Source organism: Lactuca virosa, chromosome 2, assembly GCF_052849685.1.
Source record: "Lactuca virosa cultivar CGN04683 chromosome 2, Lactuca_virosa_CGN04683_v6, whole genome shotgun sequence".
Classification (NCBI taxonomy): domain Eukaryota; kingdom Viridiplantae; phylum Streptophyta; class Magnoliopsida; order Asterales; family Asteraceae; genus Lactuca; species Lactuca virosa.
Genome location: NC_136427.1, coordinates 283547727 through 283572642, shown reverse-complemented (window position 1 = coordinate 283572642; position 24916 = coordinate 283547727). Strand labels below are relative to the sequence as shown.

Sequence of the window (24916 nt, the reverse complement as noted above, 5' to 3'; positions counted from 1 at the left end):
AACATGAATAATTTTTTATCTTCAAGTTCTTCTTCTTCATCCGATGATAATGATGATGCTTTGTTTATGCACACGTTCATGCTAACGACAAGCGAAATGTTGTGTCAAGAAGCCAGAAGTTCAAATGTCGAAAAGATGAGAAGAACTTCGATCAACATGGATCGTATCGCAGCAAACGAACTTTTGGTACGTGATTACTTTACTTCTGATAGTTTCTACAACCTATCGAAATTCAAAGAATGTTTTCGTATTAGTAGAAAACTATTCCTACGTATAGCTAGAGATTTGAAAAATAGCTATGACTTTTCTCAATTGAGATGAGATGCTAGAGGTACACATGGTTTTACTACAATACAAAAATACATAGTCGTACTTTGACAATTGTCATTCGACATAACCGCAGACACATCATATAAGTATTTCAAAATGTATGAGAGGACGGGTCGAAAATGTGCATGTTTTTTGTGAGTATGTTGTAGAACTTTACGGTGACATATATTTGCAGAAGCCGACTAGAAGTGATATTGAACAGTTGTATGTCGCACATCAAGCTAAACACGGTTTTCCAAGAATGTTTGGTAGCATTGATTGTACACTTTAGGAGTGGTCGAATTGTTCCAATGCATGGCGAGGTCAATTCACGCGAGGTGATCATGACGTGCTGACTATTATACTAGAAGCAGTTGCTTCACAAGACATATGATTTTGACATTTATTCTTTGGTATAGTGGGGTCAAACAACGAACTGAATGTGCTTGGAGCGTCTCTGATATTTAACGACATTCTGCTCGGTAAAGCTCCAAACATGTTATACGTTGTGAATAGACATGAATATAATTTTGGGTATTACCTTGGTGATGGGATATATATCCAGAACACGCTATATTTCTCAAGTCATACTAATATTCGACCGATGATAAATAAAAATGATTCAAGTTAGCAAAGGAATCAGCAAGGAATAATATGGAACAGACGTTTTAAGTCCTCAAAAGCAAATGACACATAATCAAACATTCGACACAATCATGGGATATGGCAAAAATTAACGAAGGCGCTGACTACTTGTGTCGTTTTACATAACATTATAATAGACGAATATGGTAGGGCTATTTGCAGGGGCGGTTCCACTATGGTGCCCATAGTGGCACCGACAACCCTGTTATTTTCGGACGCAATATAAAAAATTTCGACTTTTTCGTTTTTTTTTTTTTTTTTTGCTATTGTGTCACTGCGTAGAAAAATGTATCATTAGCAACACCTACTACGAAATCATGCGTCCGCCCCTGGTTATTTGTACGTATAGTCCGAACGATATATTTAATCCACCTGCACTAATACAAGTTACGATTTGACTGAACATATATGAGAAAAACAATTCAAACACAAAAATGAAAATGCCGACGAAGACGATGAGGACGGGGACAATGAGGACGACGACGAGTAGTATTTTCTATTTTCTAGTTTAATTTCTATGTTTTTATTAATAATGTATGTTTTGATTTCTATGTTTTTTTACTAGTAATGTAGGTTTTAATTTTTGATGTAATTTTTTTATTAGTAAAATGTTAATCTAAGTTTAAATTATGTTTTTTATTTAATCTATAGTTAAAAAACAAATATTAAATAAAAAGTATAAATGATGGGGAGTGGTAACAATTTTCAAATGTTAGTGGTGTGGTAGTAAGAATGTAATGAAGATGATGTGGCGCAGATGTGATATCATTTTTTTAATTAGACTGTAATAACCATACACTTAACCTAATTAGACGGGTCATCTTTTTTTGCTATTAAAGATGATGATAGAGAAGTGTTTAAAGATGGTGTGGCATTACCACTTTTTTTTTTTAAATCTCAATATTTTACTCTAATTTACGAAAAAATCTCAAACTACGAAAAAGTCCCAATTACCGGTAAAAGTGACGATTTGACCAATTTTTCCCGGTTTATCGGTTTCATTACTTACCCGGTTTTATTAAAGTCCCATTATTTTACCATAATTTACGAATAAGTACTAAATTATAATGAGACTTTAATGAAACGGGTAAGTATTGCAACCGATAAACCGAAAAAAATGGTTAAATCGTCATTTTTACCGTTAATTGAGATTTTTTTTGTAAATAAATTTTAGTTTGAGACTTTTGCGTAAATTAGGACGAAATATTATGAATTTTTCTAAGAATTCCCTTTGATAAAATATGGACCTGGTAGATTAAGAAAGGTGCTTGCTTCCAATTGGTTGAAAGCTATATACAGACTACACCATGGTTTTAGGCGTGGTTCAATAAATATATTGTTAATTACAAGACAGGTTTATATTTGAACTGAAAACGAGTTTTGGGACTTTTAAGATACCCTATCGTTATTGATGTAATTCAAATTAATTTAGTACAATACATATTTAAATCAAGAACTTTGTTGTCAAATTCATGGAAAATATGTTATATATGTGGTTGTAATTACACTTGTTAATGTTTAATGAATCAAAAACATTTGACATATAATTTTAGTCATTTTTATTTCTAGAACGACGTAAATTTTGATAAAAATACAAGCAAGATATCAATGAACAAAAAATCAATGGTAAGCAACGGTCTCTGTGGTTTGTCATATGGGTGACAAAAAAATCAATATAGCAAGATATTGGAAATTATCCCATATGTGAACAAAATTGTAAATTTGGTCTGTGGTTTGTTAAAAATTGGAATTTTGGTCCAAAAAATTTTAAAGTTGTATCACTCGTCCAAAAAATTTATTTTGTTGAAAGTTTGGTCTAAAAGCTTTTAAAATTTTCAAAATACTCGATTTAACCCCTGTTAATTTGTTTTATTCATTTTCCTTTATTACAAGAATTAAAAAGAAACTAAGAAATAAAATACTCTCTCTCTCTCTCTCTCTCAGACTACCACCACCGGCCTGCCACCACCACCAATTAACGCCGCCGCCACCACCATCGGTCACCGCCGCCGTCACGATCACCGCCACCACCCCTAGTCAACATTATTTGATAAACTCAAAGAAATCTCAAGAACTATCAGATTTGTAAACCTTCACCATCTCTCTATCTTCCTGATTAATACACACATACAAAGATGAAATAGATAAAGATCTAAAAACCATTTCTATATGAAGATTTGAACCGATTCAACACAAACATACACATACAAGCATCATATTATTTTTCCACAATTAATCTTGTGTTCATCTCATACATAAAATGTAGACATCAAGGAAAGAAATGTCAAAAATACACAATGGTTGAAGATCTGGACACATGCGCCACTCAAATCCCAATGGCCGAAATTACAGATGAAGGAGAAATAAAGCAATCATGGCCGAAGTTGTAGAATAAGGGAGACCCAGAGTAGTCGGTGAACGGAGTTGCATAAGGAGGGAGAAATAGAGAAGTTGTCGATTGATTATAGCGGATCTGTTCATCAGATCGACTGCGGCCGGTTCAAACGATCTCCTTCTCCCTTGATTTTCTAGTGGTGTTTAGGGTTCATCCTTTACAAGATCGACGGCGTATGGGGTCGAGTCGCAGCGGATCTGTTCGTCGGATCGACGACGATGGTAGGGTTTCAGAAGGTGGTGGAGGAAACGTTGAAATGTGGTAGCTATAAAAGCGGATTTGTTCGTCTGATCGACGACGACGCTAGAGGATCTGCTGAAAACCCTAAGGATAAAGAAGAAGGTGGTGGAGGCAATGTTGAATTGTGGTAGCAACGACTGATTAACAGCAAGAATGGCAAAGTTAGTGATGGTTTCTGTCAAGAATGGTGTTGATTTCTGGTGGAGAAGACGAACCGAGAAGGTGACGACGATTTGACGTTGGTTTCCGGTGAGAATGGTGGTGATTTCCGGCTATCTGGTGGTGTCCAACGGGATAAGGAAGAAAGAGAAGAGAGTGTGTGTGTGTGTTAGAAGATGAAGGGTTTAAGGTAGAAATTTTAATTTCTCTTTGTTTTTTTTTAATTCTAAAAATAATTAAGTAAATAAAAGAAATAGAAAAAGAAAATGATAAGGGCAAAATAGTACTTTCACAATTACCAAGGACCAAAATCGCAATCAAATTCTTATTTTGGACCACTGGTGCAACTCCAAAAAAATTTAGATCAAAGTCCCAATTTTTAACAAACCACAGGGACCAAATTTGCAATTTTGTCCATATCAGTGGAACTTGGGGGGAAGAAATTTATATGGGTTTATAAGGCTTCTTTTGCCTTAAGCCTTTAGATGTTTTAATGAAGATTAAGGGATGGCTAAGCTTAGATGCGTGCGGAATCGAGCCTATGACAACTGAACAAAAGATGCTATGTTTGCGAAATGACACGATTTAGCCACACTTTGTACGTTGCATCACGTTTGTGCAACTCATTGTATATCTTCAAAGGATAACGGATACACCTGAGGTCTAAGACAATCAAAGACCACACTCTTCTTAAATTAGTTCCCCTTTTGTCTGTCGACAAACATTTACCCTCCATCTGTCTTATCACTATCGATCCAATACCCTTGAAAATTCATTGAGACTCCAATCGAATCCCACTATAAAAATCATGCACAAGAGGATATGATTTATATGTAATAAAATTTCAGTAAGCAAACTCCAATAACCTCAAAAACACAGCCCCCACCTACTAATAAATTTAAAGGAATGAAATTGCTTTTTATTTTTCTCAAGATAAACGAATACAGGGAGCTCCTTATATAGGAGAAAAAGCTAAAAATTAAAAGCTAAAGATACGTATAAAGGTTAATAATTATCCTAACCCTTGTACAGCAAGAAACGAGTAAAAGAAGGAAACTAAAATTAATCTCAACACTCCCTCTCAAGTTGGACTGTGTAAATCACGAACACCCAACTTGCTGCAAAGAAACCGAAAACGATCCGCTCCCAAAGCTTTAGTAAATAGGTCTGCAGTTTGAAATTCAGAACGTATAGCACAAGGTTTAATTTCGCCATTAGTTACTCGTTCTCTGACAAAATAGCAATCCATCTCTACGTGTTTTGTCCGCTCATGATATACTGGATTGATAGCAATATGTCTAGCAGCTTCATTGTCACACATTAAGGGAGTTGCTCCTTCTTGAGAAGCATCAAAATCTTCAGCAAAACTTGTTTCATTTAAGTCCTTATGACTCCCATAATCCTTTCCAAACGGAAAAATATTTTCTACAAAAGTGGCATTACGACTAACATAGCATTTTTCTTCCTTTAAATCGAAAAATTTATATCCTTTTTGTCCCATTGGGTAGCCTAAGAATACACACGGTTTTCCTCTTTCACCAAACTTATCCTTCTTTCCAACGTTGTCATGGACGTATGACAGGCATCCAAACACCTTTAGATGATTGTAAGATGGGGTTTTTCCAAGTAGAATTTCATGTGGGGTTCTATTCTCAAGAACTTTTGTGGGTAACTTATTGATGATATATGTTGCCGTTAAAATGCAATCTCCCCAAAATTCTATTGGTAATGATGCTTGAAAACGTAGTGCCCTACCCATTTCCAAAAGATGTCTGTGTTTTCTTTCAACTACGCCATTTTGCTGTGGCGTATAAGGACATGAGGTTTCTAAAATAATTCCTTGCTCTCTATAGAATTCTATCATATATCTAGACTTGAATTCTGAGCCATTGTCTGTTCTAATTCTTTTAACTCTTGTGTCAAATTGTGTCTTAGTCATGTTACAAAAAGATGTGAGTAAACGCCCAGCCTTAGATTTATACCTCATTAAATAAACCCAAACTCCTCTACTATAATCATCAACAATTAACAAAAAATAGTGTTCTCCATTTATAGTAGCATTTTGGTACGGACCCCATATATCGACATGTATTAAATCAAAACTCTTTATTGTTTTAGAAAAACTAATGGGAAAAGGTAGTTTGGTTTGGTTTGCTCTAAGACATGAATCACAAAACTGATTACAATTACCTACATCTATTTGTTGTAACCTTTTCAATACTCCCTCTGAAGCGTGTCCCAATCTTCTATGCCAAATCATCTCTTTATTTAAAGTTGCCATCGCCACCCTACATTCCTTGAACGGCTCTAGATAGTACAATCCACCACGTTCCTTACCCGTCCCAATCAGGTTCCTCGAACGTAAGTCCTGTATATAACATGTTTTTGGAAGAAAGGTTAGTGAGCAATTTAAGTCATTCGAAAGACGACTTACAGTTGAAATTTGGAACATTCAACACATCTCTTAACTCAAAGTTATCTGAGAGATGTATATCACCTATATTTTCAATAGGGATAGATGTTCCATTAGGTATGGTAACAGAACTACTATCTTTACTAGTTTTGGGATTTTTTAACCATTCTTTATGTGGAGTTATATGCTCACTAGCCCCAGAATCGATAATCCAAGACTTTGGAGTTGTAATCTTACCAGTCATGTAAGCTTTTGGGTTATTCTTACCACTCATGTTGGCCTTAGGAGGGTTATCACCAATTTTCGATGTCCTGAGCAGTCTCATAAGATCCTCATATTCTTCTTTTGTAATTGTAGGAGAGCATGTTTCTTCTACAACTACAGCTGCCTTAGCTTGCACCTTTTGTGTTCCAGCCTGGGTCTTTGCATTTGTGGATTTCGAGTTCCACCACTCCGGGTAGCCGATTAATTCAAAACAGCCTTCAACCATGTGACCAGTTTTCTGACAATGCGTACACCCTTTATCCTCGGTTCTTCTTTGATTTTCTTGTCTGATACTTGATTGTGGTCCAGCTTTATTATTTTGGTGAGGTGCGGATCTTCCTGTATTTTGGAACGCAGACGAATTGGAGTTGTAATTTCGTGCAGTTCCAATCTGGCGCTGCTGTTCATCTTGGCTAACAAGGTGATAAGCCGCATTTAAAGTGGGCAAAGGGCTGCTGCTAAGGATCTGGGTTCTTACAGCGTTAAATTCCTCATTCAGCCCCATAAGGAAATCGTAAAGATGTTCTTTGTCATGGAGTCTAGCAATCTCTTTATTGATTTCGCATTTACACCCTTTACAAGAACACGTGGGAATCTAACTTATGGACCGAATCTCATCCCACACACCTCTTAATTTTGTGTAGTATGAGGACATAGTCATGTTGCCTTGTTGTATGGTAGTGATAATTCTTCGCAATTCATACGCTCGTGGAGCGTTCTCTTTTCCAAACCTTTCTTTGAGATCAAGCCAGATCTCATGGGCAGTGACAGCATATTTCACGCTTCCTTTTATCTCCTTCTCCATGGTGCTCACAAGCCATCCACGCACCATGGCGTTACATCTCTTCCAGTTGCTCAAATCGGCTGAATCTTCTTGTGGCATGGGTAGGGTTCCGTCAACGAACCCGAATTTGTTTTTGGCATAGAGGGCATTCGACATCTCATTTTTCCAGTCACCATAATTTCCATCACGTAAGAGATTTTCTCCCACAAAGTTTTGTCCTGGATGGTCGGAACTCGCAAGAAAATAAGGAGAAGATACATTGAGTGCAGGCTTCTCTCCTTTGGACGATCCTGACGCATCCGAGCCTGTCATCACAGATGAATACTAGGATTATATTCCCAGGTTTTGCTCTGATACCATAATAAATATAAAGGAATGAAATTGCTTCTTATTTTTCTCAAGATAAACGAATACAGGGAGCTCCTTATATAGGAGAAAAAGCTAAAAATTAAAAGCTAAAGATAAGTATAAAGGTTAATAATTATCGTAACCCTTGTACAGCAAGAAACGAGTAAAAGAAGGAAACTAAAATTAATCTCTAACACCTACGGGTGACAATTCTCAACACAAACCCAATACGAAGACAAACGGGTTTGGGTTGAGTTTTTCTTATCCGCCAATCCGTTTATCATACGGGTTGTGTTCGGGCTTGCAAATAATTTTGTGGGTTGACATGTGACCCCGTTTATTTTATTACATTAAAAAAATGAAAAATATTTAGTAAATAAATGAGAGAGTAAAAACTAAAAAGGAAATATGTGAGATTTAGACTTTTTTTCATGTGACTCGCGAACCCGATTCAGGCCCACGAACATGAATTTGATTCACGAACCTGAATTTCACCTACAAAACTGTATAATTAAACAGGTTATGTTTATGGATAATCTGAGTAAGAGTTGAGCAAGACGACACAAATATTTATATAAATTGTGTCCAACTTAAGCTTTTGTGATCCGTCAACCCATCAACCTGAACACAACATAATTGTCACCCCACCCCACCCTAGGAAGCAACCATCGATATCCTAGATAACGGGTTTCAGTTAAAGAGAGTTTTTTTTTTTTTTTTAAACTTTTTTTTTCTTTTTTGCATTTTTAATTGCTTGATCTCTTATGCGTGTATAATTTGAATTTGGAATTCCTACTTTATTCTATGTGGTGTTGTGTCTATTGACCATATATTGTTGGAGAATAAAACTTATTTTATTCTCTATTGTAAAAATTATTCTATTCTTACAACAAACATCTATTGCAAGATATAGAAATTGACATGTCTTTTTGCAAAATGTCAAACACGTTGATATCTATGGAATCTCTCATTATCAACTTACGATGCTATTATAACACTAAGAGAAAATGTTCCATTGATATGTCGGGTTTGAACGACCAAAGAAGCAACATGATCTTATCCAAAGCTAATGTTTGGTAATTTTGATCAGATTAATCTCTCACAACAAAGACTACTTTTCCTTTTCGATCGTACGTGGCATACATTCAATTTGAACTTTTCTGTTGTGTTGCATCATACAAAATATTGACCACTGAGGTTCGGGTTCCCATCAAATCAGATAAAATCATTTTAAAAGTTAAACTTCAAAGTCATATTAGTAACAGTAATTTTCTTTTTCCTTTTCAAATATCAAATTAAGTATTAGCCTGTCAAGTGTCCTTCGATAATGGAATACAGTATTATACCTTTTCATTCAAATATAGAATTAAAGAATATGTTCTTAACTTTTAAATGTTATTGTCAGGTTTTGCTCATAAAATTAATGGAAAATTGTTAAAGATTTAATGGTAAAAATTACATTTCATCAATTACGATCTTTTAAGTTCTTTAAAACAAATTCAGAAATTTGAAGTAGACTTTTGACAATACAGAATGTTGATCGTAGTTGCACGTCTCTAGCCGCTACTATAAAATTGTGATGAAAACTGCTATGTCATCCGCTGTCTTATGCTATAAATCCTTTTAAATTATATTACCTCCGTTCTGTATTTACTGTCCATCTTGATTTTTGAAGTCTTTATTCTTCAACTTTGATATTAAATATTTTTATTTGTATGATAAACTACTTAATGAAACTTATAACAATGAAAAGACATTTAAAACACAATCTATTCATATATTTTGCATCAAGTATTATACATCAAAATCAAAAATATCTAAGATCAAAGTTGAACAATAAAAACTTCAAAAATCAAGAGTGGAAAATAAATATGAGACGGAGAGAGTATGTTTTTTTTTTTGGAAAAAAACTGTTTGTTTCTTGTTTTTGTTGTAAAAATAGCCATTTAGTTATATATATTACCGCCCTAAATACCCATCTTCTTCCTAACTTTCCTCTTCATTATCTGTAACTTGTGTTTCCTCTTATTCAAAAGGAAAAATGATGATATGCTTTGGACTTGAAGACATACATGAAAAAGATTTTTTTGGATTTATCCAACATTTGGGTCCAATAGCAACTTCATTGGATGGGTTGATCCATAATTGTACCCTAGACCAATGGTGATATGTTTTGTACTTCCCTCTAAATGGCCTAGAATGTGTGGAAAGGGGGCTGATTTTGTTACCTATTGTATTGTCTTTTTTTGTTAAAAAATAAAAATCAATGCTTGTAAACCTTTATGACGATGTAATTGTTTAAGTTGTAATGAAATTTGTTTTAAAGTTTATCAAAGTAATAAATTTGGAACTAAGATGAATGGTGTATCAGTATGACTGTATGTAGTATGTGCCTTGAAAACATATGTAGAAGTAGAACCCTATCCTAAAAGGTAACAAAACGACATTCCCTTTCATCAATTTCATTCAAATCCCGAATCAGCACATAATTTGTAATATCATACATAACATAACTATTAACCACAAAATGAAAATATGATACACAAGACCTCATTATGCTACAACTTTAAACCCGAAAAAATAAATAAATAAAACCCTGAACCTTTATCGGTTTATCCTATGTAGTTTTTTTACCCGAAATAAATAGAACAACAAGTACTTTGCTTTCAAAAAAGAAAAAAAAAATCACCTGGGCAGATTTTTGTCACATGTCAAAACTCTATAACTTGCATGGGGCCCTTCAGCCGTATCCCTAACTGCCACACGCCACCCAATGGCCTTCCCGATTTCTTCAAGTTCATCCATAACCGAAACCGAATCACGAATGTACGCACGTCCCCCAGGTCTCAAAATTCTATCCATCTCAACCATTATGCTACTAATATTGCATCTAATAATAATACAAAACATTCACATTAGTCTATTTATTTTCACAATTAACCAAAAAGAAAAATTATGGTGGTGACTAGTAAAGTAGTAAGTACCTTTTTTGCTCAATTGAGAAGAGGCCAGCTGCATGTAACAGATCATATGTTCTTGGGTATGTATCAAATGGCTCACACCTGTCCTTTCAGATAATCAAGATTAGGGAACATGACATATTTATTGAATATTTTACAAGCATTTTATAGTTTTATACCAATCATGCATAACTCCAATGAGTCCACGATCATAGATGACAGGTAATGTATTTGGACCACTAACAGGAACGACATTCATCACCCAACAATCTAGTTGATTGCCGATTAAGGCGGCTGCAAAACTGCAAATTAAAAATGGTATTAATGAAGAGTTATACAAATGAAAGAAAAGTTAAAAAGACGGAAATACCCTCCGTAGCCGGCTCTCATGTCCATCACGTTTCTAAGTTTGTATGTATTCCAGCGTAAAGCTCGTACATAGCTTTCTATTATTTCTTTCCAGTATTTTGATTCCGCTTTAAAAAGATCATTTCTTGACACGTAGGCATCAAGTTTTAAGCTTTGGAGTCTTGCGGGTGGATTATTTAATCGATCGGGCCAATCGGTAATATTTGCTCCGGATCCATCTTCTGGTAGTCGAGAAATACATGGCTTTAAGTCAACATACCTTAAAGTCAAAATAAGTAACCATGGTCAGGTCAACTTTGATCTTGATCAAGAAAAAAAAAAAAAAAAAAAAAGAGAAAAGAAAAATACCAAACATCGTCTGGATCGTCTTTTTTATCACATAATGGTGGTAGGGTCCCCAATTCGCGACTTAAATAGCAAGTGTTGTTAAGTGGTTTTTGCCATATAGCAATGTACCCCTCTTTCTTCACAAGATTCCAGCATAGACGAGTTGTAAGGTTCATCATCTCTGTGAGTATGTATAAAAATGAAATTAAACAAAAAAAAGATAAGACAAAATTTCACAATTTGATAAAGTTTATAATATTATTACCTTCCCATTGTTCTTCAAGAAGTGGTTCGTGTTTATAAACAGGCTGTGCTGCCCAAGCAAAATACCCTCCTGATCTCAGCAATCTGTTGACCTCAAGTAGCAAAATCCCATCTTCATCATGGAATGTAAACAAGTGAAAGAAATTAAAGTATGCCCAGATTGATTGTTATTCAATAAGAGAAATGAATTCATTACCATCACGTGTCCAATTGACTCTACATCTTGAGCAATGAATCAAGTCAAAAGCTTGACTTGGATATAAAAGTCGCCTTGTTGCAAAAGCTGCTATCATTGCAGGGACACCACGTTCAAGTGCAAATTGGATCTGGTTCTCATGTACATCTTTTGGGGCAACAGACATGGTGAGTACATTTCTTGAATATAGATATGCACCAAAACTTGCTACACCACATCCAACATCTAATGCAACACGGGTATGATTTCCAAATGCAATTTCAGGGATCATCTATACATATATACCAGTCTGTTAATTTTCATTATAAATAATGTCAATTTGGCAATAGGAAGATGAAACAAGAGTGGGATTTGTTTATTGTTATTATACCTGTGAAATTTGATCCAAGTACTGGTCTGCACCATGAATGAACTGTGTGCCACCTCCAGGAAACTTAAATTTATCCTTGTCTACAGTGATCCAGTTTTGACCACCCTTGTATTCAGCAAGCTGTGCATGTGGGACATTACTGTACCACACCTGTATTCAAGTGCAAAACAGACGAATATCCTTCATAAGCATTGAGCATAAACAAAAAGAAGATGGAAACAGAAACAGAAACAGAGATCGCATGTGAAATTGTATTTAGATTCACAGCATGTTATGCAAATCAGAAAACGAACGAATAAGATTACCTCATCACGACTTGTTGGCCAAGGAATGGGGGCTTTGTAACCCTTGGGAGGTGGTACCAAGCAATTCAATCCCTTATCTTTCTCAGGGCAATGTCGCTCGAATCTCTCCCCTTTCTCAGTTGATTTCAACTCCTTAATCGCATCCTCATTGTCCAAACATGGTATATACTCCCTCATACTCACCGGACAAGTCTCAAACTTTAGAACCCTAACAGTCCCTTTATCATCTTCCACCACTTTCGTTTCGTTATTACGGTTCTCTACCACATCGGGATCATACTCCCCTACCTCAAACTCATCCCTCATCACCCCATTCTCATCCACTACACCTAGCCTCTGCACCGCCGGCGGAGGCGGAGGCGGCGGAGAAAGCAATGGTTGTGGTGGAATTGCAGGTAACGTATGATCTGCTACTGTTTCTACCTCTTTTGTGTCGTTGATTAAAGACTTGATATCAAAGCTTTTGTTATAGTTTGGCGAAATTGAAATCGAAGGGATTTTTCCATTTGTGTTGGAGTTCGAACTGAAAAAGATCAATTGCTGATAAGTATCATCGGACCAATGCTTACCTAAGTAGAAAAAAGCTAGCGCGACGAAGGCAAATCCAGCAGTTTTCACAAAAATTGGCGATTTTAACGAACCAAATCCCTTCATCTTTGTAAGCATTATCCTCAGATCTAAGCCCCTCCCCTACCTGTGAGTTTAATACATGTAAACGTAAACTAAAAGCTCAAAGATCTATGCGTGTGATGAACGCTTTTTGGTCAACATAATCTAGAGCTTCGACTGTGCCATCAATTCAGTGAAGTGTTGAAGTCGCTTTCCCTCTCTTTCTCTCTCTCCTTCTGTATAATATTTGTATATATATTTCTGTGTCAATGGTCAATGAAGTGCCTTAAACGACGCCTGAATGTATGTATAGGTGTCTGTGCATATGTGATTTTGATCCCGCAGCGTAGCTCTCTGTGTAGTGCCAGGAAGACGAAGTCGAATGGCGAATGAATCCGCTGGGTGCATCAACATTAAGAAGATCGCATCTAGATTAGCTAAAAACAAACTAATCATAATTATTAATTATCAACTAGATTTATACATCGTGGACCCCGAAACTCTTACTACTCCTCATTTAAGGCCCTTTAGTTTATTGCTTAGGCCTTAGGACTTAGGAGTGTTTAAAAAAATAATACTATAATTAAATAATTGGTTTATTAAAGTAGATGAAAATAACTTCATATTAACCTCAATAATTAATTACATATTTTTCTTCACATTTTATTATTTTGATTGTATATATTGAAAATCAGTTTTTATTATTACTTGTTCAAGTAACATCTTTGCATTCATTCAAACATCCTTTAGTCTTTTTATTTAGTTATACAGTTTTTTTAGGTTTTTAAATGGTTTCGATTAGGTTGGTTGAAGATCCATCTCTAAATATTATTAAAAGAGAACCTTAAATTATAAAATGAAGAAACAAGGGCTCTTGATTATATTTCACTCCTTTAGTCTCCACCTAGGATCATTTTGTTGACATCATCCTAAGTCAAAATATACACGCGCCTCAGAATAAAACTTCCTTCTTACAATTCATTCCTAATTTCATTCTTAGGTTTTCTCTCCACACAATCAGCCAAGAGCTATCGACATCCCCATGAGACTCAATAGATATGATCCCTAACCCCTTCCTTCAATCGATACGCGTAACCCCATCGATTTCATATATACATCGAATCGATCCTATGTGTTCTTCCTCTGTTGAAACAACTTGTCTACAGGAACTTATTTTCTTCTTCTTTTTCTCTTTCTTTCTCCAATCCATCAATGGATGTAGATGTGATCGATTGGAAGGATCCTCTTGTTGATGATGAAGCTTGGTTCTACCGCCCTGGTGTTTTTTTTTTCTTCTGTTCTTATCATATGCAATGGATTGATCCATTGATTTAATGTTAATTTATTGGATTCCATTGCTTGAAATTACTATATTCTTACAGGTTTTAAGTTTTATGTCATGGATTAAGTTTTCTTAGATTTGATGATGTTTCTCATAAGTCTAATTTTTGCAAATTCGTTCATCTGGTAACTAATCCCATGATCGAATACACATATATCATTGGTCATGTATTAATTGTCATATACTTTGTTACTTTTTACTCTCGGAGAATATTTTTATGGTTGTTGCATTGACAAATTAATGTCATTACTAGCTTATATCAGTGTGAAATTCCCATCTTGTAGATCTACCACTCTGTTTGAAGATACCAACTTTTAGAAGATAAGCAATTTATGTCATTACTTTCTTTTTGCAGGTAGTTCAAAGACTGGCAAGCACGGACAAGCCAAATGTCATTTTGTTGCCATTGATATCTTCAATGGAAAGAAGCTTGAAGATATCGTTCCCTCTTCCCACAATTGTGATTTATGTTTTATGAATTTTACAACATATTTTTCATCTTTTCTTTGTTTGTGCTTTTATATTTTATAAGGAATATAATATTTTCTTGGGTTTCAGGTTCCACATGTCAACCGTGCTGACTACCAACTAATTGACATTTATGAAGATGGATTCGTATATGTCACTTATCTTAATCATTTCCCCTTTTACTTTCTTTGGTTTATATTTTGTGTGTATTTTATAAAAAAATAGATTTATTATAGGTGAGTCTGTTGACTGAAAATGGTGGCACTAAGGATGACCTCAAGCTTCCAACCGATGATAGTCTGCTTATACAGGTTAGTAATTAGTAATTAAACATGGAAAGTTCACTTGAAAATTTTAAAATATAATTTATATAAATAATAAATTTTGTTTAAAAATTGTGCAGATTAAGGATGGATTTGTTGAAGGAAAGGATCTTGTTGTTACAGTGATCTCACTCAGCTATGCTATACTAGGTGATTCGATTGCAGAGAATAATCTGATAAGATTATTTAGATTATGCATTTTTTTTTATTTGAACATTCGACTCTTCTAAGCCTGCTCATGGTTTTGGAATTGTTTTTTTTGTAATTTATTTTTTAATCGTATTTTGTTTTTTTTCAGTAAATGCATACATAATATGACAAAATAAATAAGCTTTAAAATAGATTATCCATTGTAGATGCTCCTTTAAGCCGCTTACAACATATCAATTAACAAACTGACCCCCTTTTTTTCTTGAATGATAATTTTCACCACCCAACACTTATTCCAAAACCATTCACCACTTTTCAAGATTCCAAATACCAATTACAGAATTCAAAAAATTACAAGAGAGTATTACCTATATTTAATATTTTCAAATAAACACAATTTATACTCTAAATCTTCCAATTCATATCATCACACACACAAAACTATAAAGCCAATAATGGCTTCCAAAATCTTGAAAAAAAACAGTCAACAGTCATCTTCCGGCTAGCCTCCTGCTTCTTCTCAATCCTTTTGATGGTGTTTGGTCAATAAATCTTTCAAGGCTCTGAATCTGATAATGTTCTTCTTCATAATCACTTGCATCATCTAAAATCCATCAAGTTCCACCATTAGAAGGATACACAGGATCCCCCCCCCCCCTCTCCCTCTCCTCTTTGTTACCGGACATCATACACAAATATTAAAAATATATATATATATATATATTTTCCTTCTCTTTTTTCTTATTATAATTTATAAACCAACAATTGTAATATAGAAAAATATTTTTAATATTTATTACCTCCATGACATGTCCATAAGATCACTAGAACCTTCCACAACATCTCTTCTACCAAATCTACTCGATCTTGCAGAATTTGTAAGGTCATTTTGGTCATTTTGAAGAAGATGATGCTTGTTCTTCCGAATTCTTGAAGAGCCTATGTTAGACTCTTTTAATGGTGTTGTATTAGCAGTGTTTGTATCATCAAATTTGAAGCTTTTACTGATGGATTTAAGCATTCTCATTTGTGACATCCCCTAATTTCTCGGCCAGAAAATACCGATTTAATTTATGCTTTTTAAAATAAAATCAGAGAAATCTTTTCAAAAGATGTTGTGGAATTGGTCCCCAAACAACATATGATAAAAGTTTATCAAAACCCTTCATTAAGAAGGTATATATTTTCCATATATATCAAAACCTCGGGATGTCATGTTCCGATACAGATCAAAAGCATAAACAAGACATTATAAGCCTTACTACAGTTATTTACAACTACTGGCCTATAATCCAAAAATCTCACGTCATCCTCCGACTATGCTCGGGGTCCACTACCTGTAATCATAAAAAAACTGAGTGGGTCAGGCTTGGGAGCCTGGTGAGCATATAGGGTTTTAAACCCACAATAATAATAAACTTATTAAATTCATCAATCAATAATAACCCTGATTACCCGTTCCCGTTATCCTCACTTTACGTCCCTAAACACTTTTCACAAGGGACCTAGCCTAAAGAATATCATCGGGATGGACACTACTGCTAAGGGGTTTCCTTAGCCATACATGTCCTAAAGGCAACCATGAGGGGGATTGGAGTACAGCGAATAAACACCCAAGTTCATTAACACCTACAGGTTGCGGACCTGCTAATGTTTCCCACTGGACTGTCTAGAAAGTCCGTGGTCGTCATCCAAACTCCGCTAGATGACTGAATCACAAATCACATCGAGGCCTCTCATCACTTTTATTTTATCACACATCACTATCTACCCATGTTCTACCCAACATATTTGTAGATAAAAATACTTATACAGTTTAAAACTTGTATAAAACATCAACTCAACAGTCACCTCAAATAAACAATTAATATATTTACACATAGCACGTATTATAAGGTAAATACTTCATATCTATGTGTAAAATGAAAGTGACTATACACTCACTTGATTTAATGAAAATCGGGCAGCAATTCGTTTCCTAAAAACGATCGTTTCTAATAAAACCGGGAGTTTTATTCAGAAACCGGGCTCTGCGAGGGTCGGGCTTCGAAACCGAAAAGATAAATTTTTCGGGCTTCTCGGGCTCTTCGTGGCGTATTCCGGGGGTTATGATCGATACCGGGGCTTTGGGGGATGCTAAGATGAAGAAAATATGAAGAAAGGGGCTAAATATGGCAAAATTCCAAATCTAACCGGGAAGGCTCGCATACCCCTTCTATTTATAGGGATCCGAAGTCGGTTCCGGTGGTGGGGTCCGCAGGCGAGGGTCCACAGGTGGCTGCACGTGGGCTGCGCATGCGAGGCCTCGGTGTCGCCTCCTGATTGGACCGCGGCCTAGGGTCCGAAGCAGCGAAGAGAAGACACGTGTTACCATCTGCGAGGTTCGGAGGCTAAGGCGGTGCGAGGCTCGGACCAGCTGCGAGCTTCGGATTGGGCCTCCCTTCGGTCGAATCAGAATCCGACACGCGGCTACTGTTCATGCGAGGGAAGGCGACACGTGGCTCGCATGACTCACCAATTTCGGACACGTGGCACTCTTTCAGCGAAGGTGACGTGGCCGAAGCCACCTATGCGAAATTTCTCGGTTTTCGCGCCAAAACTTCTAAAATCCATAACTTTCGCATACGAGCTTCGTTTTTGACGTTCTTTATATGCACGCGTAGGTAAAATTACGCTCTACAACTTTCGTTTAGACTTCGTTGGCTAATTTTGAATTTAATTTTTATATTATTATTTTTAACAGACCGGGACATGAAATCCGTTAAAAATTCATAACTTCTTCATCCGACGTCCGTTTTCGTCATACTTTTTACCGTTGTGCTACTAATGACGAGACCTTCGATTCTCGTTTAGGTCGTGTCGGCTAAAACTCACTCGATCTAAAATTCGAGTTTTTAGCTGTCTACTGCTAAGCTGAAACTTTGAAAAATCATAACTTCCTCATACGAAGTCAGATTTGGGCGTTCTTTTTATACTTACTCTCGGTTTAACGAACACTACGAGTTTCGTTTAGATCACTAAGGCCAAAAAGTAGTTTATCGAAAACTCACTTTTTACGACATTCGGCCCCGTGCCGGTTTGTCGCGAAAGTTCGACAAGTCATAACTTCTTCGTTATAACTCGGATTTCGGCATTCTTTATATATCCGTAATCCTTGTCACGCCCACTACAAGTTTCTTAATAGATATCGGCTTTATCTAAAATTTAATTTTTGACGCTCATTTTTATTCTTAATTAATTAAGCCCTAATAATTAAGCATAAAACACATAATATTCACATAATTCCTTTTCATTTCTTCAAAATGAGTTACAAAGGTTAACCTAGACTATAATGTTAATATTAATGCCTAGCCTAGAAACACGGGCATTACATCATTCCTCTTTCTCTTTCTCTTTCTCTTTCTGTATCACTATTCCCTTGAGGGGTACCATATTTCTCTTTCTGTATCACTATTCCTGTAACACCCATAAAATTCCAGCCAAATTAAAACTTTTTAATATATTTTAAAACCATCAAGTTATTATAGTTTGTTTTCAAAATGGTTTAGACATCAGAGTATCCCCAGAATCAATTCATAAAACGATAAAATAAGAGGAGCTGTACGATCACGCCTTTGCCTTCCTGCATTCATCTGATGTACCTGAAACAATAAACTGAAACTGTAAGCCCGAGAGCTTAGTGAGTTACCCCCAAAATACCAACCTCAAATAACCATAATCATATCATATCAACAAATACAGAACATCATACATAATGAGTCGTCAGCCTGATTGGACCGCCTCACAGGCCTTTAGTATATCTGGACTGCTCTCCGAGCCTTCGGCACGTCTGGACCGCCTCGCAGGGCCTACAGCCTATCCGGACCGCTCGCCGGGTATGTTGGCCTACAGCACAAAGCAGGACCGCCTCAATCCAACCCCCAATCAAACAAACATGTGCACATAAATATCATACGCTAGCTCATTTCATATAACAGTCAAACCGATCTAACAGATCACCAATCATAACAACATCCCAATAACCGGGATACAGACCTAACCGGTCACTAACATAGCATCATCCTATAACCAGGACAATCATGTGCACATAGACATCATATAACACTAGCATGTATATATATAACAGTCAAATCGATCTAACAGATCACAAAGCATGGCAACAATCCTATAACCAGGATATCGACCTAACAGGTCACTAACATAGCATATCACCATCCTAACTACCAGGGTATAAATCAGTAAGCATAACATGCAATAATCCGAATACAATCCATAAAGGGCCGGCCTTGGTGCCTTAGACCCTGTTGATATAGTGAGGAGAACTCACCTGGCACTGCTGAAGTCCCGCGGATAAAACTCCAACTACTGGTTGACAGCTTCCCGGACTGTCAACATCAAACAACACCCAATTAATAATTGGGTTCCAAGCCCAAAGTCCAACTCACACTACAAAACCCAATAGTCAAGTAATGGGCCAAAGCCCAACACATGGCCTAATTTTTCAAATTGGACCCAACCCTTCACATGGGCCTTACCCCTTAGGCCCAACCATCCCTCCTGTTCCAAACACTTGGCATACTAATGGCCCAATCTCTCATAACCATAAAGGCCCAGTTATGGCCCATCTATGGCCCAATTTTCCAAATGGGGCCCCAGTCCTCACATGGGCCTTATCCTAAATCCCATCTAATTATTTTGGTCCATTAGCTTGTTCTTGGATAGCCCATCAATAGTCCAATCGCTAAGCCCAATAGGAAGGCCCAACTCTAGGCCCAAGTGAAAATAGGGCTTTCACATGAAATGATGATTAGGGTTAAGTGTTTCTTACTTAACCCATTAAGGACTTAATCCATTAAGGACTTAATTCATTAAGTCCATTATTGTCTTAAGTTAGTTTGCCAATGATTATTATTTAATATCTCAAGTTATTAAATAATCTCGTGTGTGTCCCGGTAAATTCTCAAAATTAAGGTTTTAAGCCATTAAGATTTTCCAAACCCAAATTAGGGTTTCCTACCCAATACTAGCCCATTCGTCAACAGGTTGGGCTTTTAGGTCACTTTGGGCCTCATTGGGCCCATTAAGATTTTATTAAGTCAATTAGGGCTTTATTGGGCCCCATTAAGCCCACTAGAGTTTCATTAATCCCATTAGGGTTTCAAGCATCCCAACGAATCAATACCACAATGCAAAGCACACCGCCACCCGACACGGCGGCCGGTGGCGGTAGGAGACGGCAGCCACCACCTCACGGTGGTGGTTAGGGTTTTCTTTTCCATTATTTCACTTTGGTTACAAATTACAATATTACCCTCTTAACACACACAACCAATAAAACACATACTAATTACACACACACAGTCGCACCGTGGCGGCCGGTGGTGGTAGAGGGTGGCAGCCCTAGCTTTTCAGCCTCACAAAACACACACACCCACATCCGGTATCAAAATATACTCCAGCCACCCACCTGGCGGCAACAACAGCGATAACAGCTTATTAGAGGCGGCAGCCACCATCTTATAGTGGTGGTGGTGGCCTTCTTGTGAAATTCGGCCAAAAACCACAGCCAAAACCACATACACACGTCCTTCTGTTGCGAGAAAGCTCAGCCACCCACCTGGTGGCGCGTGATGATGGAAACAACGACCCTAATGGCCGCAACCAAGACTAACGGCGGCGGCGGACGGTTGCATCATTGGGACCCAACAACAACTAATTCGACTGGTCCTTCCCACGACCCCAGCATCAGCTCGAACCCTCGTCTCGAGGTCTCCAGTGCCCCACGGGAATTCCTCTGCTGTTCACGATGTCCAACAGTGGCGGTGGGGTACCGCGAACCATGAGCAACAGCAACGATGGCATGAACGGAAACCTCCCGGCTGAAGCAACGCCCTAGCGGTGGTCTGCGTCCTCGGCCACAGGAGACGGTGGCTGAATGTCTCCAACGATGGGCACAGTGGCGGCGGCAACACACGTAAATGGGTTTCCCGGCGGTCCTCAATGCCACCATCAAGAGTTTTGCGGTGGTTTGCGACTTCGACTACAGTGGGGAGGGGAAGGGGGTGTAGCACTGTCGGAGATCGGAGAAAAGAGGAGTGATGGCGGCTGGAGGGACTGGAGGCGTGGAAGGTGGCGGCCGCAACAAGCTATTAGGGTTAGGGTTTAGGTTACGGGGTGGCGACGGCTTTATACCCTCTACATCCAAACTTTGGCCCATAATGCCACTCTTAGTCCCTCCTTCCTTATTTTCTTTCAAATAAATCCTTAATTTACCATTTAAACCCTCACTCCCTTAATTCTTTCCAATATAATCCCAATAGTTACAAAACAATCCCTCCTCTACAAATTATTCTCAATTAAGATCCATAAATTACCATTTCCACCCTGGCTTCAAGAACCCTTCCCAGGATAAGTCCGATATTTACTTTTTATCCCTCGAAAATCAAAAGTTAATCATTTGCTCCCCGAAACCAATACCCCACTAATTATTATCTGATTTTGGACTATAATAACATATAATAATAATAATAATCGCTTCTCGGGGTTCCGGGTTTATTATAAAATTATTATATTTTAAATGGGATGTTACAATTCCCTTGATGGTAAATTGATTTTTCCATGCTTCTACCTAATTTCTGTCCTAATTGATTGAATTGCCCAATTTGCTTTGTTCTTTATATTCTTCATCTCTTTCTGTTACATGCTAGATAGAGTTTTTTTCTTATTTTTTTGTGGATTATGGTTGTAAATATTTTATGTTATTAGGTTTGCTTTTGACTCTTATTCTATGTTTTAATCTCTTTTTTCACACTCAAAAAGTGTGTGTGCATGTAGCTTGATAAAATACGGTACTCCTTGAGAAAAGATTGAATATCTAATTCTTCATCTTCTAGATATGAATCACAAAAACCAGTTCCCCTTCCACTGATGGCCAACAAGTAATAAAATTACTTATATACCTTTTGTTCTAAGCATTACTTGCTTAACTATATTCAGAGTGTGAAATGTATGCATATACCTGTAGCTTGACAAAATATGGTACACCTTCATGTTTATATTTTCTTCTGATTTGATCAAAATTATCAAATGCTGTTTTTCTTTTATAAATTGTTGGTCCGTGTCATTGAAATTGTCACCCATATAGCTTCTACCGTTCTGCACCATCAAAGTTCCCAAAAAAATGTGTTGTACTTTGCATAGCACGTAAAAAGATCACAAATTTTATAAAAAATGATGGCTTTATGAAATTGTTTCACATTTGAACTTTACCTTTACTCGGTCACAAGAATTTGTGAAAGAGTGGCTGATATTAAAACTTGAGTTCAAGCCATGAAATGTCTAACCACTTTCTCAGAGGTTGTGGGCCCAGGTTTTATCTTCGAAAGGGTAAGTAAGTTTATCAAGTTGTGTGTTATTCCAATTCAATAATCTGACATTAAATATGTTTAATTTGTTTATTTTGTAGATGTTCAAGATAATGAAAGAGCACAATAACTTTCCAATTTCAAGATTTTGTTTTATCTTGTACTTCAATTACCAGGTTCAATAATGTTAGGTTTAGTGAAGAGTTGCATTGGCAAAAAATTCACAAGTGAATTTGGGGATCTAATTGCAGTAAGTATTATTTTTATCCCCCCCACCCCCACCCCCCATGTTTTTAGTTAAACTAATCACAATTTCAGCAACTATATAAATATATTTTTTATCTATTTGTATTGAAAAGGCTCATATATTTTCTTGTATAATCACAAAAATGACCAAAATAGGTGGTTTCATTTGACAAATTGGCGACCGTTTTAACCTTTTAACAAAATGACCATCAAATTCGCAATTGGTCAATTGCAAATCATGAAATTGCTTTATCAATGGTCCCCACCATCGATTTTGGTCATTTTTGTGATTATATTTCCTAATATTAATAATATTTATTAGTTTTTTTATAGGACATAGCACTTGATGCAACAACAGTTGGTGTTGATCTAGGCCAGGGACTAAGAGAAGTAGACATAAAAATACATCAAAGTTGAAAAAATCCTAGGAAGGCAATTAAAAGATTCCAAAGTCCTAAAAGGTGTTATGTTCAACAAAGACGTTGTCTTCCCTGGAAAAATGTAAAGAAAAATCATAAACCCACGTGTCACTTTACTCGATTGCCCTCTTGAGTACAAAAAAGGAGAGAATCAAACAAACACAGAGTTAGTCCGAGAAGAAGACTAGACGGTTTTGTTAAAAATGGAAGAAGATTATATCATGAATTTATGCGCTCAAATACTCAAATTTAAGACTGATTTGGTAATTATATAAAATGGACTTAGTGATTTAGTGTGTCATTATTTAAGAAAAACGGGAATTAGTGCAATTAGGAGATTAAGGAAAATTGATAATAACAGGATTGGAAAGGCATGTGGGGCTGTTATTGTAAATAGGCCAGATGAACTTCAAGAATCTGATGTGGGAACTGGAGCTGGACTTTTTGAAGTGAAAAAGATCGGTGATGAGTTTTTTGCTTATATTGTTGATTGTCAAGATCCGAAAGCGTGCACTACTCTTCTTAGAGGTGCTAGGAAGGATCTTTTAAATCAAGTAGAGAGAATTTTACAGGTTGGTATTTGACTTTTTAGTTTTTTTTCCAAAAATAAATTTGGTATGATGGAATGAAATTAAAAAGAATGGAATGAACAAATAGGATGCAATGTTAGTGGCCTTATGAAGCTGCAGCAGTGGCATTTGAGGCAATACACCGAACCTTGGCACAAAACTGTGGTGGCATTGTCATTAGAGCAATGACTTCTCTTCATGGAAATGCAAGAAATATTTTCTAATTTACATTTTGGTCCCCATTTATAGTTGTTTTTGCAATTTTAGTCCCAATAAGTTTTCTCTTGCAATTTTGGTCATTATTTGAGGGTTTTGTAATCTTTTTGATCCATGTTCCAAGTAAAATGACTTTGTTCAACTTACTTTTACAATTCTGGTCCTTATTTAAGGGTTCATAACATTTTTGGTCCATGTTCCAAGTAAACTAACTTACTGTGGTCCATGAATATGCCTAATTTTTTCCATTTTGGTCCCAATTTTTTACTCATTTACTCATACTACTTGGAACTTAGACCAATAACGTTAAGAGAACCTTATATAAGGGCCAAAATTGCAAATAAAACTTTTTGGGACCAAATTTGCAACAATCAACTATACTTAGGGGCTGTTTGGTAGGATCTGAATTTTTAAGGTCTGAAATTTTAAGAGATCTGAATTTCTAAGAGGGTCTGAAATTTTAAGATCTGAATTTTTAATATGTTGTTTGGTTGGAACCTCTGAATTGTTGTGCTGAATGAGAAAAATGACCATTATACCCTTATGTATCATTTCTTTCAATTACAACATTATATTTTTAACCTTTTCTTTATTAAGACAACATACTTTGGAAGTATAATGCTACTTCTTGTTACAGCATTCTGACCATGTTGCACAACATTAGTATCATAGTTTAACAATAGATTATCTAGATATGAATGCAAAATAAAGTGCAAGCATGTAAGGTACAAGGAAATACATGGCTCAAACAAGAATATTGATATCCAAATCTAAACAATGATCCTAATAAACAATAAAAGAGACAACTAAACAATTTGGTTCAGTACAGATCCACATTCCAATCATAAGAGCTTCGTCTTCT

General features: G+C 36.4%; 2 protein-coding genes and 1 pseudogene across 2 annotated transcripts; 2 read left to right on the top strand and 1 right to left on the bottom strand.

The window, feature by feature from the left end:
* Positions 1–9990: 9990 nt before the first annotated feature.
* On the bottom strand, positions 9991–13389 carry LOC145161264 (putative methyltransferase PMT11). The gene is made up of 9 exons (XM_079080765.1): positions 12349–13389; positions 12044–12193; positions 11674–11944; positions 11479–11589; positions 11235–11394; positions 10888–11145; positions 10697–10819; positions 10542–10619; positions 9991–10447 (listed from the first exon to the last, which is right to left on the bottom strand). Exons 1-9 carry the CDS (start codon positions 13012–13014, stop codon positions 10243–10245), a joined length of 2022 nt encoding a protein of 673 aa, XP_078936891.1. The 5' UTR covers positions 13015–13389; the 3' UTR covers positions 9991–10242.
* A 566-nt stretch (positions 13390–13955) lies between these two features.
* LOC145158582 (eukaryotic translation initiation factor 5A-like) lies at positions 13956–15320 on the top strand. Its single transcript, XM_079077461.1, has 5 exons — positions 13956–14236; positions 14655–14764; positions 14858–14914; positions 15004–15078; positions 15171–15320. The coding sequence occupies exons 1-5, from the start codon at positions 14170–14172 to the stop codon at positions 15318–15320; spliced, it is 459 nt and encodes a 152-aa protein (XP_078933587.1). The 5' UTR covers positions 13956–14169.
* Positions 15321–22574: 7254 nt separating this feature from the next.
* LOC145158581 (T-complex protein 1 subunit gamma pseudogene) lies at positions 22575–24062 on the top strand (annotated as a pseudogene).
* Positions 24063–24916: the final 854 nt, after the last annotated feature.

Bases quoted from the DNA above. Each gene is read 5' to 3' on its own strand.
- LOC145161264 (XM_079080765.1), bottom strand. From the start codon at position 13,014: ATGCTTACAAAGATGAAGGGATTTGGTTCGTTAAAATCGCCAATTTTT. The intron at 11,590-11,673 runs GTAATGAATTCA...TCCATGATGAAG, and splicing joins AGTCAATTGGACACGTGATG to ATGGGATTTTGCTACTTGAG. The intron at 10,620-10,696 runs GTATAAAACTAT...CTGAAAGGACAG, and splicing joins ATTGGAGTTATGCATGATTG to GTGTGAGCCATTTGATACAT.
- LOC145158582 (XM_079077461.1), top strand. From the start codon at position 14,170: ATGGATGTAGATGTGATCGATTGGAAGGATCCTCTTGTTGATGATGAA. The intron at 14,237-14,654 runs GTGTTTTTTTTT...TTCTTTTTGCAG, and splicing joins AGCTTGGTTCTACCGCCCTG to GTAGTTCAAAGACTGGCAAG. The intron at 15,079-15,170 runs GTTAGTAATTAG...AAAATTGTGCAG, and splicing joins ATGATAGTCTGCTTATACAG to ATTAAGGATGGATTTGTTGA.